This window comes from Hyperoodon ampullatus (genome assembly GCF_949752795.1).
Source record: "Hyperoodon ampullatus genome assembly, chromosome: 16".
Lineage (NCBI taxonomy): Eukaryota > Metazoa > Chordata > Mammalia > Artiodactyla > Ziphiidae > Hyperoodon > Hyperoodon ampullatus.
The window spans coordinates 67,197,703-67,218,909 of NC_136929.1; the positions used below are offsets into that span (position 1 = coordinate 67,197,703).

Sequence of the window (21,207 nt, forward strand, 5' to 3'; positions counted from 1 at the left end):
TTTTGAAATTTTCTCTTGAAACCTGGTTTTGAACAGTTTAATTATGATGTTCCATGGAATTATTTTCTTTGTGTCCATCCCACTTGAGGTTAGTTGAATTTCTTGGATCTTAGGATTAATAGTTTTCAAATTATTTGGCTGTCATTTCTTCAAAAATATATACACATACACACATATCGTCTCAACCTCCTTCATCTTGGACTCCAATTCCATGTATGTTAAACTGCTTAAGGAGCATCCCTTGTTACTGACTCTCCTTTCCCATTTCCAGGCTGCCTCATGTCTATCTGTATTTCATTTCCTGACTTTGAGACTATCTGCTATATCCCCATGATAATTAAGTTATCTCTAATGTTCTTGTGAGTTCTCAACCAAACACAAGTAATGCTCATGGAACATAGCAGTGATATTCAGGGCCACTCTGTGCGGTGGTGGAACACGGTAAAGGGCACTAAGGCTAAGACACACACACACACACAAACATCTTCTCTTCTAATTAACTTGGGTCTGCTTCTTTATTACTATGGCAACTCTAGACCCATGGTATTTCCAAGACCTCCTGAATAACAATTATCAAGATCTAACGTCAGCACTCGATCTACAACAGGACCTTCTTCCTTAAATCTGAACTCTAAAATAGGCTCCTCTCAACTCTTTAAGAGAAGCCCAATGGTTCCTCTGAAGTGCATCCTCCATTGCTGCTTAAGCCAAATAAATAAAGCAATTTTGTTTTGTTTTAAATTAATGATAATGATCATTTATTCAAAAAGATGAGAGGCACTGGTGGGTGATGGTTACATACAACCTCTATAAATTGACAAGGATTAAAACAATGGCGTACTCATGCAATAATAGAGCAGTGAAACAGATTTAAAAGTTCGGTAACCAACCCATTAGTATAACTATAACAATTTTGGACCAAAGGTTGTTTTGACATCTTTTTTTTTTTTTTTTTTTTTCTTTTTGCGGTACGTGGGCCTCTCACTCTGTGGCCTCTCCCGTTGCGGAGCACAGGCTCCGGACACGCAGGCTCAGTGGCCATGGCTCACGGGCCCAGCCGCTCCGCGGCATGTGGGATCCTCCCGGACCGGGGCACGAACCCGTGTTCCCTGCATTGGCAGGTGGACTCTCAACCACTGCGCCACCAGGGAAGCCCCTGTTTTGCCATCTTAAGCTGGTAGATTTTGATACTTGCATTATATACTCTAATTTGTACACATTAGTTTGCACATTGAAAAGCTAGAACTCTCTTAGAGAAAGTTCACTAAGCTCCCCAAAACTATCATCTTAAAAAATACTACTTATTGCCAAGGGGAAGACACACACACACACACACACCCCAAAAGCTATGCAAAAATAGCTACTGTTAATGAGTGAACTTAAAAGGTATGAACACTGATTACTATAGAATCATACAATAATAAATTTAACACAGGTTGACTAATAAAAGTGATAGACAAATTAAGAAAAGGAAAGGACATTATTTTAGCATGTGTTTTAAAGGACACAGACAGTATAAACTACCAATAATTAATTATTCTATAAGAAAAGAGTTAAATGGATACACACGTGAATTAAGAAAAACTGAATATAAAACAACAAATAAAGATTCAATTCAAACATATTTTATGATTACTTGAAATTAGGAGTAATTGTCTTCTCTTTTCATAAGACATTAAAATATCTTCAGTTACCTAAATCCAGTTTTGTTCCTACCATACCTATACATATGATGAAATCAAAAGCATTGAGATTTATTCATCAGAAGCACTATTTTTGAAGAGAAATAGTCAATAACTAAAGATATTTTTATCATGTTACTCTCCTGAGTTCTTCACAATAGTTTGACAGTTTTTCTTCTCAGAGGAGAGGAATAGTGTATCAAATTATGGAAAGAAGGGAAATGGAGGAGAGGGAAAAAGAAAGAATGATCAATAGTACATGTTCAAGGATGAGAACATGACAGGATATATATTTCCATAGTCTGGGGCAGAAAGCAAGAATGGACCTTGGGTGAGTATAGGATCCAAGGCATGGGTGTGGATGATTGATCAATATTAGGAATTCTCACCACAGAACACAAAAGTTTTATCCACCTTCCCTTTTTTTCAAAACTTACCTCTACCAAACATTATCAGTAACACAAATAATGTTGTATTCAAGTACAAGGAAAAAAATACTCAATATTATGTACCAGAATCTAAGTTAGGCAATGTTAATAAAACCAATAAAATACTTCCTATTTACAAGTGAAAAATAATTTTATTAATATTGTATAAATAAAATGGCACAGGAGCACAGAAGAGAAGGCATTAATTTGGCATAAGGAACCTGAAGCAGAACTCAAAGGATGAGAATAATTTGGGGAAAGAAAAAAGGAAAAAGATTCAATGCAGAAGGAAGGGTTGTACAAAAACAAAGCAATGTGACAATGTGTAATTTATTGAATGTTAAAGGAATGTCCTCTACAGTAAGAGGACAGAGACTAGCTGAGTCTGAAAAGGAAGGTTATGACTAAATGGTGAGGATACCTAATGTTGTTCTGGAATACAGCAGAGGATTCTAGATTTTTTGATTGTATGGCCTAGCAGAAATTTGGAGGACCATATCTTAAGGTTGTCAACTTTCTATTGTGCCAAGTAATGGCATTTACAAAATGAAACTCAAAACTTAAAAATCTACCATTTGCTATCATCATTTTATTAAGAAAAATCATTTTAACACAAAAGAAGAGTATGAACATTACACCAACATAGTTTTAAAAATAGGATATTTAATTAAATTCTTTGGATTCAGAAAAGTGAAAAAATAAAATTGTATTCTACCAAGGGAACACAAAGTGAATTCTTAATATATAACTTGGTCTAACATTTCCTTTTTAGCACAGTCACCTTTATAAAACTCCAAGAGGATTATTCTTAATGTTGCTTCAACTCAATTCAGAGTATTTGAGGTAAACTTAGGGAAGCCCAAGAAAAATAGCTCTCAATTACAGGCTATTTCTCCTACCTTCTCTGCAGTGCTGGGAAGAAATAAGAAACAGTCCAGATGTCTGGCCATGGAAAATTCTGGAAAGGGGGCTACATATATGGGGTTCTGACTGACCAACATAGAGCAGTTAAAAAGTCATCTGACAGTAATTCCTTAGAACTCAAAATTGTCACAAACTCATTTAGGAACCAATAATGTAAGTTTTATATCTTCAAATAATTCCTTCTTTGCTTTGGCTGCTGGAAAACAGTGCTGAATTTGCATCCCAATTCTAATAACAGTACAGGATCCATTACTAATACTACTATATTACTAACTTTATTCCATGTTTATTTTTGCATGTATTTGTTCACTATTTATGAATTTCTTTGGTAAATTTGTCAATTAATTTCTGGAAAAGATATACATAAATACTGAAAAAATTAAAAGACTTTTAGGGAATGAGGAAACATTTGAGATTTAATTTTTTAATGATGTTTATTGAATTTTTTTTCTTATTATAAAGGTAACACATGTTATAGGGTCATTACACTATTCTCTTGACCTAAGACACTCTTCTAGTAAGCTGTATGGCTCACCTCCTTTAAGTCTTTGCTGAGATGTAACCTTTACTACTACTGGCTTATTTAAAATTAATCATCTTTTTAAAACTGCAACCTAACCCTGACACTTCTATAATCCCAATCCCCTGTGTTGTACTTATCCTTTTACATAACACTTACCACCTCATATGCTATATAATTTAATTACTTATTTTGCTCAGTATTTATTTATGTTCTCTCTTTGATAGAATATAAGGTGCCCAAGGCAGGGATCTTTGTTATTTACTAATATATTCCAAGTATCTAATAGCACTTGGCCTAGAGCAAGAACACTGTATTAAGAAAAAAATGAATAGCCCTCCATGTGTCACTATTCTAAGAACTTTATATGCATTATATAATTTAATCCTTACAAGCACCCTGGGAGGGAGGTGTTATCATTGACTACATCTTATAGGAAGCAACTAAGCTACAAAATGGCTAAGTAACTCACAAAGGTCATACAGCTAAGAAAGCAGTGAAACAAGGGTTTAGATTCAGATTATTAACTATTCTTGTTTCCCCTAATAGAAACAGATTGTGTAAAAGCAGTTGAGACAATGAGAGAACAGGTAAGGAAAACTTCCACAGTAAATAGGAAGTAAAAAGCAAATGTGTGTGTGTGTGTGTGAGTGTATGTATGTTTGCAAATATATAAACATAAACACATATATATAAATATATATACCTGCTAAATTCAAGGAATAGCACCTAAAGCCATTATTCACGTACAGGATCATCTAGATATTGATTACCCCTTTCTGAAGCTCATGAATATTTATAAAGCAAAACTTCTGTTTAAAGAAGTAAGGCTTTAGACAACCATATTTTTCAAAGCTCCTAATACAGATGCTTATATTAAATCTTCCCAACAGTTAATTTATCTTCTTTGCCTTCTCACTCTATTTAAGCTGCTGATGAGTAGATAACAGCTTCATCAATTCCCAGTTAAGTATTTCTTTACATTTTCTCAGTTAAGGATTCTCATATTACACATGGTATGTGTGAATAAGAAAAGTCACTTGAAGCATCACTTTAAGAGTTAGAAGGGGATTTTAGAGATCATTGCTTAGTAAACATGCCACCCTAATGAAGGATATACAGCAGCCCTAATAGATTGGGATTATAAGGGCCAGAGCCTCCCATTCCAACACTTTTTCAAAGTTCTTCATTCTGTTATTAGCATTGACTGTGCAAACATGCTACTTTCTTTTTTTAATGAATAAGGAGAAAGCATACATGAATATCTTACTAGAATTTGTGGAAGCAATGTCTTTATATTCTTCTGTCAATAAATATTCCTCTAGTAGCACAAGTTATGCCATGATTAATAGATACATTATAGGAAACTAAAATAATTAGAAGAGAGAGAAATCATACCTTCTATCAATAGCTCTTGTCCATGACTGCCAAGAAGTGTACGAGATAGGAATGGGGCAAAGTCTACAAAAATTTCACGAAGAAGAGGAGCAACTTTTTCTAAAGCTCTTTCAAGTTTTGCAGTGATGCTGTTGAAATCAAGACATAAAGACTAGTAAATATGGTTCAATATAAAAAGTCAAATAAACTTTACTTCTAAATTAAAACCTTTAAAATGATAAAAGTCCAATTCTGACCCACTGAATAATAAGAGCTTCATGTAGAAGGGACACTGTAGAGTTTCACATCAGTCATAAGGCTACTCAAAAGACTGTTGCTAAATCAGAATGATTACACTGTGAAAAGGAATCAGGATCCTGTCACCCACAAGGGCCACAGATTCTGTCCATAACTCCAGGAGCTTCAAGAAAAGAAGCTCCTGTATGGCTTCTTTGTCTATCCTTCTTTCCACCAAAGAAAGCTGTTTCGAATACCTACTACACGGGTCACTGTGAAAGTTACAAAGAATGAGCTCTTGTTCTCAAGAGTTCCCTGAAAAGCAGGACAAATAAGGGGATAACTGAATTCAGTATGATACAGGTGAATTGCTTTGCCAAAGTAGGCATTTTCTATTTCATAAGCCCACTTACTTTTTATTTACCAGTCATTGTATCATTCATTATTTATATTGCTGACTATTAAATTTCAAGTTATATAACTTTATATAAGCACTATCTGACATTCTTGAAAGTACCTTGAGCAAGATATGTAAAAGTAAAAACCCAGATAAAGAAAGTAATTCTGCTCAAATAAATAATTTGGTAACATCCAACTGTCTCTCTTACAAGTAAATGCTTTAGAGTAAGACTGCTTGAACTGGAATGCTGGTTCCATCGTATGGTACCTAGGTGACCTTGGGACATTAGACTTCCTATGTCTGCAAAATGAAGATGGTAACAGTACCTACCAGGTGAAGGTTAATGAGCTAAGGCATGTAAAGTGCATAGAAAAGTGCTTGGCACATAGTGAGAGGTCAACAATGATAGCTCCTGTAACTGCTATTTTGAATAGAACACACCTATATTTAATTTTACAAAATGTGACTCTGATATATTTAAACCAAAACAAAATCAATATAATAATCTTAGATGAGCACACATTCTTCTACACAGAAGACATGTACAGTAAGGAATTAAACAATACTTCACAGTAATAAAAGTTCTGCCACAATGCTAAGCAACATTTTTGTTACGTATGAGGAAAACATAAATGACAAAAAGGTAATTAATCACAGAATAATTTGCAATATATTATTAATATTTAAAACTGAACTATTCCATCTTTTTTTAAGTGAATAGCGAGGGATTAGGGAATAATCTAGGATGCTCTTTCCTAACTTGCAAAGAGCATGATCTGAATCCTTTGTGTACACAAAGCCTCATCATTAACACTTCAATTTAAGTTTGCTTCCTCTTATTTGGGTCAACAGCTTTAGAAAAAGAAGAACTCAAAGAGGAAACTCAGGTTTAGTAACTTCCACAAACACTTATAGAGAATATTCCGGAGGAACAACTTTAAGCAAGAAAAAAGGACCTGGGTGGGGCTTTGCAGACTTGCTGAAGACAAAGAGTTTTCAATATTCTCCCCTACTCTGTTACTCCTGGAGCAAACACCTACATTAAGGCAGTGGTTCTCAATCTTTGGTGTAGATTGGAATCACCTGCAAGGCCTGTCGAAACCCAAACTGCTAGGGCCCCAGCCTTAGAGGTTCCGCAGGTTTGGGTGTACCGACACAGTTTGCACTTCTGAAAGGTTCTCAGGTGGTCTGATACTGCTTATCCAGGAAACACGTTTTGAGAAAAACTGTTTTAATGAAACTACTTACTATTATTAAGTTGTAATAAAACAGCTAGGAAAGGAAGGACTACCTGAAGTCACAGAATAATCATCATAATAATGAGTTAGCTCTGAATTTTAGAGAATATAGACAGAACTTCTTTTTTAGATCCATTATTTCATTCATTCTTTCTAATCTCCAGGATCATGTTTGATGAAGCTTCTCAGCTAAAGTAATCCTCTCTACCAAAGAAAGGTAAGAATGGTAAAAGAGAACCTATGAAGAGGAGAAAAATCTAGATATAATTACTACTGTTTTTGCACCTGAATTCTGAGTGAAGCATGAATATTTATTTTTACTTAAGATTAACTGAGTAAAATTACTTTAGAAAAATTCTAGATTTATAGAGGTTCACATCATAGTTATACTATTGGATCATAATATACTATTATCTAATTGAAGTCAGAAACATTTTCCCTAGCTTAAGATTTTTTTTTGCATATTTTACAGGTTTCTGTATAATAATTTAGAGGCTTCAGAATTGCAAAACTACTGTTCTTGGTGATTAAATTAAACATCAAATAGAAACTGATTAATCTACACAACTAATTACATGTGCGTATATAAATGTGTATTAATTACCTTTACTTAAGGGTAATGGACAAAAACATATTCCTCAGTGAGTGAATCCCTATAATAAGACTTTTTGCAGCTATTTTCTTACAAAATGTTAACAGAACATTAAATGATGCTCTTATAAATCATTCTGCAACCATAATTTAAATATTCTAATAAAGGGCAAAAAAATGTAACATTTTACCCAGCAAGAGATCAAAGGTTTAAAATACAGGAAATTATTATCAAATAATACTGCCAGACTTATCTATCAAGCAACAACAAAATATTCTAAGTGGAAAAGTTGCATCATCACTTTTTCATAGTGAAGAAAATGGACATATAGATTCATCACAATGTGTTTTAAAGTAAACATTGTGTAAAGTATGTTATCTTCATTCTTACACAATTTAAATTCTCAAAGGAAATGACATAAACATAAATTTTAGCTTTATACCCTCCCTCTATCACCTCGCAGATAACCACCAATTACTAAAAAAATTTTTTTTAAAGATATATTGTGCCTATATTGTTATTTCAATTCTCATCTCAGATAAATACAGTGTAAAACTATTTTTTTCCAATCCCAAGGCACATGAAAAATGTATCTGTTAACATGTTAAAAATTTTTTTAAATCTTAATAAGGGAGAACTCTTTGACCTTATAGCTTATAAAAATAAATAAATTATTCTTTCTTTTGAATGTAATTTTCATTTTAAAAGTGGAAGGAACCTATAGCTACCAGAAATAAAACAAGGTCCTTTGGCAAATTATTTTCTAAAACAACTAGTATATTTCACTTAATTTAGGGAAAACACCAAGTACTAATTTTTCATTTGGAAGTTTTCATTTATTCAAAAAACACTCACTTAGTCAAGACATTTTGTGCAGAGAAATAATACAAATGTAGACGATGGGGAATTTGCCCTACATAGTCTAGTGTGAGGGTTATAATCTTAATAATCTGTTTATAACTTCTTAATATTTTAGAACATTCTTGGGACCTAAATATAGAGTTTGTCAACTCTAGGCTGAAATGCATTCTCTTAAGCTACTCATTCCTCTCTCCCCACTTTATTCTTTTTCATTCTCTTCAGTCACACTAACTATGCTTATGATGCTATTTTGACTTTGGCTATTTTTCTTGATAGTAAGTACAAATTTTTTTAAGGAAGAGAATTACTGATTTCCATGAATACAATTATAGTTGTGACTTGGGAAATTTATCAACCACTCTAACAAAATGACCAATGATAGGAAAACTAAACATTCAAAGGACATATTAATGCTTTAGATGAATTTCTACAGCTCCAGTGCCTGGATTAAAACAATATGACTTAAAACACAGGAGTTTAGTTTAAAAAACACAATCATGTATTGGTTTTTACCTATATTAAGGAAATCTCATTTAGAGGGGTTTACAGATTCTAAGTAATTTGTAGGAATAAAACTATAAATAATCCATTAGAGAAAAAATACATAAAAATCCATGGCTGCAACTATTATCATATATATACACATACATGAAAATTAAAAACACTATAGGAAACTGGAAGAGAATATTAACCTATAAAAAAATCAAATGGAAATTCTAGTACTTACACAAAAATTAAAATTAAGAATGCAGAAGATTAGAAACAGTTAAAAAGAGAATTAGTAAAGTAGACTAAGGTTAAAAAGAAATACTAGAATAATGGAGAGAGAGAGAGAGAGAGATGAGAAATACAGAAAATATCTAATATTTTGTAATTATTGTAATTATTGTAATTATTGAATATTGTGTAATTCAAATCCCAGAGAAAGGAAAGAATGATTCTGAAGCAATATTAGAAGAGGTAATGGCTAAGAATTTCCCAGCCACTGATGAAAGTCATCAAATTTCAGAAGCTCTACAAATCCCAAGCTGGATAAATATAAAGAAAAATCAAAGAGCCTGAGTATATCACAGTAAAACTGCTAAACACCAAAGATAGAGAAAAATCTTAAAAACAGGTAGCAGGAATGGAAAAGGCTGGGGAAGAGCAGAGAGATAGCAGTAAGACAGGAAATTACATTTCTTTAAAAAAAAAAAAAAAAGGTTAAAAGGGAAAGAAAGCACAGAAAGAAATGAAAGATAATTAAAAGGAAATAACTTCCAACCTAGACTCTACTTTGGTTCAAAATATCCCTCAAAAATAGAGGTGAATTTCAAATATTTTTAGTTAAATAAGAAGTGAGGGAATTCAGGAGTGTCAGGTCTGCACTAAATGAAATATTAAAGGGGGTGTTCTTTAAGAAGAAAGAAAATGATAGCACATGGAAGTCAGATATTCAAAAAGGAATGATGAGCAAAAGTAAATGATAAAAATTTGGATAAATCTAAATATGTTGACCAATAAAATAGTAATTATATTCTCTTGTTGCATTTATAATTTTTTTTTTTTTTTTTGGCAGTACATGGGCCTCTCACTGTTGTGGCCTCTCCCATTGTGGAGCACAGGCTGCAGACATGCAGGCTCAGCGGCCATGGCTCACGGGCCCAGCCGCTCTGTGGCATGTAGGATCTTCCTGGATCGGGGCACGAACCCATGTCCCCTGCATCGGCAGGCAGACTCTTAACCGCTGCGCCACCAGGGAAGCCCTTTCATTTACAATTTTTTATGTGCACACACACACACACATGCGTACACATTACAGTATAAATGTATTTGCAAAATTTGGAGTAAATGAAGTTAAGCTACACTGAGATCCATACATTGTCTAGGAAGAGGACTTATATAAATCAAGAATTAATGTTGCAATCTAGAAGATGATCACTTAAAACACCATTTCTCAAAGTGTATTCTTAGAGCCAGCACACCAAGATCACTTCATGTAATGGTTAATTTTATGTGTCAACTTGTCTGGACCACAGGGTGCCCCGACATTTGACTAAATATTATTCTGGGTGTGTCTGTTAGGGTGTTTCTGGATGAGACTACAATTTGAATGGGTAGACTGAATAAAGCAGACTGTCCTCCCTAATGTGTGTGTGTTCATCCATTCAACTGAAGACATGAATAGAACAAAAGGCTAGATAAGAGAAAACCCCTTCTACCTGATAGTTGGTCTTTGCTGGCCTTCAGACTCAACTGAAACATCAGCTCTTCTGGGGTCTTGAGCCTCCCAGCTTCCAGACTGGAACTTATACCATCAACTTTCCTGATTCTCAGGCCTTCAGTCTTGAACTAGAACTACCTATTGGCTCAGCAATGTGTTTTACCAGGCCTCCCATGTAACTCTGTTGCATACTGATGTTTAAGATCCACTGCACTAAGGAAAAGATAATAAGGTATAAACTTCAACCTAACAGTTTCTTGTTACTTCTCTCTAGTGAATGTTTCTTAATGGCAATATGAATAAAATTGATTAATCACTGCCAAGACTTGGAAGCAAGGAAGGAAAGCAGAAACAAGCTCATAATAAGCACCAAGAATAAAAAGGAGGGGGCTTCCCTGGTGGCACAGTGGTTAAGAATCTGCCTGCCAATGCAGGGGACACAGGCTCAAACCCTGGTCCGGGAAGATCCCACATGCTGCAGAGAAACTAATCCCGTGCGCCACAGCTACTAAGCCTGTGCTTTGGAGCCCGCGAGCCACAACTACTGAGCCTGCAAGCCGCAACTACTGAAGCCCGTGTGCCTAGAGCCCATGCTCCTCAACAAGAAAAGTCACCACAATGAGAAGCACGTGCACTGCAACCAAGAGTAGCCCCCGCTCGCTGCAACTAGAGAAAGGCCACGTGTAGCAATGAAGACCCAATGCAGCCAAAAATAAATAAATAAAATAAATTTATTTTAAAAAAAGAAGAATAAAAAGGAGAGACTTCCTTATAGATTATATGAATGTTAAAATAATAAGATAATATTATGAACTGCATTATGCCAACAGAATCTATCAAAACTTACACAGGACAAAAATTGAAAATCTGGGGATACTTGTAACATTTTAACTTAAAAACTTTCCCCAAAAAGGAAATCTAGGATCAGATGTCTTTGCTTGTGAACTCTACCAAATATTTTAGAAAACAAAGAAAAACAAATAAAAACATACCAATCTTACATAAGCTCTTCAAAAGGTAAAACAGATCTTACATCACAAAGAAATTGGATTTCTTTCAGGAATTAAAGGTTTGTTTAGCATTTTTAAAATTAAAAGTCAATATCATAGACCATGTTAGCAGAAAAAGGAGGAAAACCACATGGTCATCTCCATGACTTACCCTCTCTTTAGAGATAAAATTCTATACCCATAATGATGGTAACTTGGTTAATTATAAACACAAGAGAATTCTTGAATTTGATAAAAAGTATCTTTATTAAACAGACAGGAGACATCATAATTAATGATGAAATGTTCAAAGCTTTTCATTTGAGATGAAGAAAAGAATGCCTTTTCTAACCACTTCTATAGAAAACTGTATTGGAGGTACTAGGTGATACTATAAGTCAGAAAAAAGAAATAAAAAGGTGTAAGTATTTGTGTAATGGGGGATAAAACTGCCAACATTCACAGATCAAATGACTGTCCATACATGCTTAGTTAGAAAGAATTATAGATAAATTAGGAAACATAAGTATCAAATTCCACTTTTCACCTTGAAGGGGTTAAGATGGTCTACAATTGCCTCCCATACTAACAACTAGAAAATTTTACAAAATGCGGAGAACAACTATTTTCATACAAAATGTGGGGTATAAAATCCTGAGGAAAGAGAAACAAATGAGGTGAGTCCCACCATCACCCAGATTTCCTACATGGAGGTATTTCCCATATTAGGGCAGATACAGAATCCAGCAACCTTTCTCAGTTGACAAGATTAAAACTAGTTCAAGGAGGCAAAGGTGAATAGAATTTGGAGGGCATAGTACGCAAGAGGAAGGTGTATGGAGAGCACAGTAATCTTTGGCTGAGTAACAGTCTAGGTATGTGATGCCTGAAAGCTCCCAAGGTTAGAGTAGAACAACTTCTGAGGAAAGAACAATTATGGAGGAGTCATAACAGGCATCTTCTACATCTCGCACAGGTCTAGGATTGTCTGCGTTCCCTCTGGCCAAAAAGGAGGGACCTCCTTAGATACACTGAGTGTTCAGGAGAAATCCAGCACATTTTCTAAGTGGCAAAATTAGCCCAAGAATAAAGGCCGCCCTAGATCTGCCTTAAAAGATCTTAAAAATGCTTCATGAGGAAGAATGGTCTTTCGAACAAATGGTGCTGCAACAAATGGACATTCACAGGAAAAAATATAAACCTGGACATAAACCTCACACCTTACATAAAAATTAGCTCAAAATGGGACCCCGACTTAAAACTAAAACTACTACTTAAAACCACAGAACTTTATAGAAGACACAGGAGAAAATCTTCAGTATTTAAGGTGAGGTGAAGAGTTCTTAGACATGACATCATAAGCTAGACTACAATAAAAATGCAAAGTTTCCTCTGCCAAAGACTTATATTAAGAGGACAAAACACACGAGCTACGGTCTGCGAGCAAACACTTGGAAACAACATTTTTGAAAAAGGACTTGTACTTAGAATACTGAATTCTTAAGGCTCAAAAGTGAAAAAGCAATCCAATTATAAAATGGGCAGAAGATATAAACAGACATTTCGCTGAAGAGAACACACTAATGGAAAATAAGCACACAAAAAGATGTTCAGAATCATCCATTAGGAAAATACAAATTAAGACCACAATGAGATATCACTACATACATACCAGAATGGCCTTAAAAAAAAAAAAACAAAAAAAAAAAACGCTGAATGCTGGTAAAAATGAAGAGAAACTGGACTATTCATACATTGCTGGTGGGAGTTTTTTATAACACTAAATAGGTACTTACCATATTAGCCCAGTTATCTCACTCTGGGCACTTATCCCAGAGAAATGAAAATGTATGTTCACATAAAAACAAATGTTTATTGTAGCTTTTTTGGTACTAGCCAAAAATGGAAAAAATCCGAATGTCTTTTAGTGGGTGAATGGTTAAACAAACTGTCATACATCCATACCATGAAATAATACTCAGAAATACAAAAGGACCCATTAATACACACAACACTTGGATGGATCTCATGGCATTATACTGAGAAAGGTCAATCTCCAAAGTCACCTCGGAAACACTTAGAAGTCAAAGAAGAAATCATAGAGAAACTTAGAAAAAATATTGTATGAAAATTAAAACAACATTAAATTTCTGAAATACAGCTAAAACAGTGCTTAGTGGAAAAGTTATGGCTTTAAATGCTCGTAATAGAAAAGAAGAAATCTAAAATCAAAGATCTAAGCAAGGGATTGGCAAATGTTTTCTGTAAAGGGTAAGATACTAAATATTTTAAGATTTTAGGGCATACTATCTCTGTTGCAACTACTTAACTCTGCCATTGTAATGTGAAAGCAGTCACAGGCAATATATAAACAAACGATGTGACTGTATTCCAATAAAAGTTTATTTACACAAAGTTTATATATAAAGTTTATGATGGCAGGCAGATTTGGTCCCTGGGCTGTAGTTTATAGACTCCTGATCTAAGTTTCCACTCTAAAAATCTAGAAAGAGAAAAGTAAGTAAACCTGAAATAACTAAAAGGAAATAAAAAGAGTGGAATTTGATGTAATAGAGACAGAAAAAAAATTAATGAATTTAATGTCTAATTTCTGGGAGGAAAATTATAATATTGAAAAGTCAATAGGTACTCTAATAATGCTAAATGAGAAAAGGCATAAATTACAAAATCAGGAATGAAAGAGAAAACATCATTAGAGATCCTACAAGTGTTTTAAAATAATAATATAATAATAAAATTATGAAAATCTTTATGGCAATAATCCAATAACTTAGATAAAATGACTACTAGAAGTCACAAATGACCAACACTGATGCAAAAAGAAAACAGAAAATCTGAATAGTCACTTATCCAATGACAGAATTTAATTTGTAAAACCTCCCCAGTAAAAAAAAAATTCAGGCAGAGATGGCTCCACTGGTGAAATCTCAAAGCTACAAGAATAAATAACACTAAAGCTACAAGTGACATTATCTTTCACATAGAAAATAATAAGGAAAGTACAGATAATATTGAGTTGAGAAAAGTCTAAACAATCTAACAAAGACAACTAAATTTAAGTAGATTAAGCAAAATTGCAAGACGTAAAATCAGTGTACAAAAGTCAGTTGTCTTTCTATATACTAACAACACACAAAGTCTTTCTTTTTTGTTTTCAGTCCTATTGAGATATAATTAACAAGACAATCATCAATTTGCTGTTAAGAAAATTTACTTGCATTTTCTATCATTTTATATAAATGGAAACATATAGTATTTATCCTTTTTTGTTTGGCTTCTAACTCAAAATTGGAAACTTAAAGTAAAAATTTTAATTTAGAATATCATCAAAGACATAAAAAACTAATTAAAAAAAGACAAAACTAAGTACAAGACCTTTACAATGAAAGCTATAATAAGTTGCTCAGAGAAATTAAAATCCTCAATGAATGGAGTTATAGACAATGTTTGTAGATTAGAAGGCTCAATATTATTAAGATATCAATTCTCCCTAAATTTAAATAAATATTCAACACAGCCCTAATTAACATTTCAACAGGAATTTTTTTTTAGAAATTGGCAAGCCCATTCTAAAACATATAAGAAAATGCAAACAATCTAGAAAAGTCAAAGCAACTGTAAAAAGAACAGAGTTAGAGGACTTATACTACCTGATTTCAGGATATTCTATAAGCTATAGTAATAAAGTGGGGTACTGGCATAAGGACAGCCATATAGATCATGAAGTAGTATGGAGTTCAGCAATAGGTTCATACATAGACAGCCAATTGATTTTATACCAATGTGCCAAGGTAATTCAGTGGTGCTGAAACATTGATATACATATGGATAAAAACAAAACTGAAACTTTACTTCACCACACACACACAAAAATTAAGTGAAAATGGATCACAGACCTAATCATAAAAGCTAAAACTACAAAACTTTTAAAAGAAAATACACGAGAATATCTTCATGACTTTCGGCTAGGTAAAGATTTCTTAAGATACAAAGGCACAAACCATAAAAGAAAAGATTTTTTGAAATGATGGACTTGGTCAAAATTAGAAACTTCCTGTTGTAAATAATTTTAACAAAATGAAAATATAAGCCACAGAATGGAATATCTGACACAGGACATATAATCTGAATACATAAAGAATGGTGATATTTCGCAAGAAAACAATCCTACATTTTAAAAAAAATAGCAAAAGATTTCAATGGCCCATTAACATATCCGAAAAAAAAAAATAAACTTCCTCACCTTTAATCATTAGGAAAATGGAAAATAAATCCAAATGAGATATGATTACCCAGAAAAGTCTTAAATTATAAAGTCTTAAAAAGACTGAGAATGCCAAGTGTTGACAAAAATATGGAACAAATGGAACTTTTACACATTGCTGAAAGGAATATAAAATGATACAACTGCTTTGCAAAACAACTCAGTAGTTTCTTATAAAGATAAGCCTGTATGTACTTCCTATTCAACCAGTTATTTTACTCCTATTTACCCAAGATCATATGTCTACAATACAGTTGTATTCAAATTTCCATAGAATTTTATTTATAATAGCCCCAATGTGGAAAAAAACCCAGATGTCTATCAATAAGTGAAGAGATAAATAAATAGTGGGATAGCCATATAACAGAATAATACTCAAGAATAAAAAGGGATGGACTGGGCTTCCCTGGTGGCGCAGTGGTTGAGAGTCCGCCTGCCGATACAGGGGACACGGGTTCGTGCCCCGGTCCGGGAGGATCCCACATGCCGCGGAGCGGCTGGGCCCGTGAGCCATGGCCGCCGGGCCTGCGCGTCCGGAGCATGTGCTCCGCAATGGGAGAGGCCACAACAGTGAGAGGCCCGCGTACCACACACAAAAAAAGGAATGGACTACTCATAAACAAAAAGACATGAATGAATCTCAAAATCTGAGTGAAAGAAGGTAGGCACAAGAAAGTGTATTCTATATGATTCCATCTATGTGAAATCCTAGAAAATACAAATTTAAATTATGATATTAAAAAGCATATAAATGTTTGCCTGGGGAAGGATGGGGTAAATTATAAATGGGGCACAGGGAACTATATGGAGTGATAAATATGTTCTACATCTTCATTGTGGTAGTGGTTGTATGGGCATATAAACTGTTCAAAACTCGTTAAAATGTACACTCAAATTGAGTATTTAAATTGAGTTTAAACAACATAAACAAATGATCTCAATAAATTTATTTTGGAAACTAGAGAAACGAAGATACAAACACAAAATATTTAAATTATAAGAATATATCATATAAGAAACATATAAGACTTCTACATAAAAATCTAAAAATCATTACTGGAAAAAAATTTTTAAAAACTAAAGAAATGGAAGGAATAGAAGCTGTTCATAGTTTGGAAGTCACAATATTGAAAGAGATCTATAGAAGAAATATAACTCCAGTTGCAACAGAGCTATAAATTCCATTCCTTGCTAAAATCCCAGCAAGTTGTTTTCAATATGGATACTGATAAACTGATTCTAAAATTTAAATGGAAATGCCAAGCATCAAGAATAGCTTAGTCTTCCTTGGAAAAAAAAAAAAGGACAGGATGGGAAGACATTACTTATCCAGATACTGATCCTTATTAAACCTAAAGCTAATTATGACAGTATGTCACAAGGATAGACAAACAGACAAATTGGGTAGAATCGAGTGCCAAAGCAGAATCCAGTATACAAGAACACCTGATTTGTGACAAAAGTGGCAGAGCATGGGAGATAGGAGAGTTTCTCAAATAAATGGCACTGGGTCATCTTGACATCCATAGTACTCCTACCTCATAAAATTCACAAAACTCAATTCCAGATGAACTATGTATCTAAATATAAAAAGCACAAATAAAGCAGCCAGAGGATGAGATGGGGAAAATGAAGGCAAAGATTTCATCTATAACACAAAAAGCACTAAAAAACAAAAACTCGATAAGTTGAGTTTCATTAAAATTTACAACTTCTGTTGATCAAAAGATATCACATAGATAATAAGAAAAGCCACAGAATGGGAGAAGATATATATACAACATATAATCATCAAAGGGCTCATTTTCAAAATGCATAAAGAGAAGAGCCTTTACAAATTAACAAGACAAACAACTCAACGTTTTAAAATGAGTAAGAGATTCCAACAGGGAAATCACAAAAGAGGAAAACCAAAAGACCGATAAATATATAAGAAGGTGCTCGACCTTGTTAACTATCAGGAAAATACAAACTAAAAATACAATGAAATACCACTATACTTCTACCAAAATGCCTAAAATGTAAAGGTGACAATACTAAGTATTGTTAAAGATATAAAAAATTAGGCACTCTCATACACTGCTAATGAGTTAGTAAACTTGCATTAACCACTTTGGAAAACATTTGGCATTATCTAGTAAAATTGAACATACACAAACACTATGAATCAGCAATTCCATTCAGTTATTTACCCAACAGATATGCATACAAATGTGTAGTATACCCAAAAGTAATGTACAAGCAGCACTGTTATGTAAAAAAGCAGCATTATTTGCAATAGTCCCAAACTGGAAAATTCCAAATGCCCATCATCAATAAAATAGATTAATAAATTATAGTATACAACCACTAAGGAATGAACATGAACAAAACTATTGCTACAGGCAATACAGATAAATCTCATAAACATAATGTTGAGAAAAAGTAGCCAGAGACAAAAAGAATAAATACTGTGCAACTCCACTCATATAAAATTCAAAAAAGACAAAACTAATCTAGTATTAAGTCAGAGTGATGAATTTGAAGAGGAGCAAGAATAGTGGCAAAAAAAAGGAGCAAAAGGTGGGGGCTTTGTGGTACCTGTAACATTCTATTTCTTGCCTTGAGTGATAGTAACATAACATCGTTCTTTCATTGAGCTTTTACACTTCAGTTAAAAATGTGAATACACACACATACTGTGTGTATGGATATGTGCAATTTAACTCCAAGCGTTTTGGTCAAACTCTTCTAGGAATTCTCTCTGACATGCTACTGCAAATCATTTTTATCTATTAATCGCGATAGAAAAGATAATGTTTGGTGATTCAACTTCCAATTATATATGTTATATGTAACTCTGCAGATTTATTTTGAAAGTCTATATTTTAAACTCACCACCCCAAAGATGTCCAATTTTATCATGGTGCCACGTCTGCATGTTTCTACCTTACAGGAAGCAGTAATGTGCTATATGACAATGGATTATAAATTCAGGAAAGTCAGATCATGAAAACCATTCAAGATCTCTCAGTTTAGACTGAAATATAATAAATGATTTTTATATAATGAATAACTATCTAAAAATATCAAAACATTGCAATTATGAGATATAATCACAAAATACATAATTAAACATTCTTAAGAATTCTTAACTATATCTTTGTATTTAATGTATACTGTTTCACTATTTTTGAGGTGAGAGGAAGGGAGTAAAAGGAGTAAAAAAACCAAATAGTTATGTATACCTCATATTTTCAGCTGAATCTTCTGGCATTGGAGCAACAGTTTGTACAGCTGGAAGGTTTTTGCTGGTAGCACCATTCACAAAACTAGAAGAGGAGGAAGAAGAAGAGGACCCCGAATCCACGGCACCTGTTCCCAAAATAATAATTTTTAGCCTTAAGTATAAATTTATTTAACAAAATAATTTTCATTACATCATTACTATCTGAGTTTGAAAAAAATATTCATCTGAATTTCAAAATAGAATTTGGCCATTAAAAAATCATTTGGCCATCGGTACACTAATAACTCTTTATAATTATTAAAAATAGCTATTGCATTAAAATCCAGTTTATTTACTTATATTACTCTAAACAAAACTACATATTACAAATGGGATATAAATAAAAGACATCAACAAATGAAAATAATTTTAGATAAAATGAGGTTGATAAAACAATGCAAATTTAGATGTGAAAAATTTATGTTTTTATTGCTATGTTGTTATATTTTTAGTTTTCATCATATAAGATATAATTTGCAATAAACTGTCTCAATATAAATTTGTGGCACTGCAGCATCAGTGCTTATTTTGATAAAATGATTGCTTAAGAAGGGCTATAATGAGTATAAGATTTGTACCCAATTTTAAAATAATGAGTTCTCTTCAACGATATGAAGACGCCATTTTAGAACAGATCTTCCTATATTAACACCAAGTAAGTATATTAAATAGCAGTGGAGTTGAGGGACATCTAGTGTTCCTAAATATTATCTTTATCTTATCTAACACTAATTCCCATAAAACTGGGATTTTCACAACACTTACACAGCATGTATATGTCAAAATCTAAACTAGTCTTGGGTCCAGTTTAGATGTTGGCCCTCAATTTCTTTGTGTGTGTGTCTGTGTGTGTGTGTTTGTGTATCTGTATATATGGATTTCTAAGGAGAATGTTCATTACTTACATTTTTTTATTGTAGTATATGCTTTATACTATCACTGGACTTCTGGCTACCATCATTTCCCATATCTATTATTAATTCATAGAATAGGAATTAAAGGAAAATATCATACCTTGTTTCAAATAAAGATAAAAAAGAGACGACTTGCTTTTTCATTTCCTTATCTCTTAAAGAGTAAGGATTTAGTCAATAAACACCAAATGTAGATTTTTTCTTTCTACTACATTGGTATATTTTAAAAATCTTAACACTTTTCTGAGTATACATTTTGGTAAAAGGAAAACATTTTTATTCCTTTTTCTAGAAAGCAGAATGAGTATAAGGAGTAAGACTGTAAACTGGATAGAAAAAACTATATAAAGTCTTCAGACAAGTCAGATATAAATATTTATATATATATATATATACATAAATCAAAGATGTTTTGTTCTTTAACACAATTCCATTAATGATTTTTATTTGCTAACATAAATATGCTTGATAGAGTACATTCTACTTACTACAACCCCATAAATGTGCTGTTCATGATATGTCAGACTCAGGTGGTATGATAAACAAGATAAATACAGAAAGCACAAAGAAGGGCTATGAAATTAATAAAAATGGGAATAATCTAGGTAACGATAATAGATGTAAAAGTTCAAGGCTATACAGTTTGGAGAAGAGAAGGCTACTATAGTCAGGGAAGAAAAGTCAGGGATCATCTTGCGTTGTATAAATACCTAAAATGGAATCACAAAGATTTGGGTAAGGATTTATTTAGCTAATAATCAACAGGAACATTTCTGGAAATTTACCAAAAAAAAAAAAAGTTTATTTTAGGCAGACTTTTAAAATTTGTAGTGATTTGGAATTTTCTGTTTCTAGAATTATTAGGAAAATGTTGGACAATGAATTGGATATAATTGTAATCTAAGTATATAAATTAATTCAATGTCAAACAATGGTTCTTATTCACATGCACTTTTTGTCAAGTTGAGGCTCTTGCATATCGTCAAGGTTCTCAGGGGAGCTTGGTAAAAAATACATATTAGGTTTCAACCAGTAAATATCACTAAATCTATTTTCTGTCACTAATATATTTAATATACCTTGATATTCTTGGTACAATTTACTAATTTTTACGTATCAAATGTCAGTGTTCAAATTATGTTTTGGTTTTGCTCCCCAAATATCTTTCAGCAAACTGAGTTCACTCTGAAAGTAAATAGCATCATGTTTTGAGAAGACTCAAAACAAAACCCACAGTGTTCTCAAACTAAAAAGTACACCCTAGAACCATAAATTCTGAAAGATAACAT

At 33.1% G+C, this 21,207-nt stretch overlaps 1 protein-coding gene across 3 annotated transcripts in view; it reads right to left on the reverse strand.

Moving 5' to 3' along the window:
* Positions 1–21,207, reverse strand: part of NBEA (neurobeachin) — a gene marked incomplete at both ends in the record, with an annotated part of 605,261 nt that overhangs the window by 366,765 nt on the left and 217,289 nt on the right. For all 3 annotated transcript variants that reach the window (XM_079722002.1, XM_079722001.1, XM_079722000.1), the window contains 2 exons: positions 4,953–5,080; positions 18,964–19,090. In XM_079722002.1, coding sequence (XP_079578128.1) covers positions 4,953–5,080; positions 18,964–19,090 — 255 coding nt within the window. The remainder of the gene's footprint in view (positions 1–4,952; positions 5,081–18,963; positions 19,091–21,207) is intronic.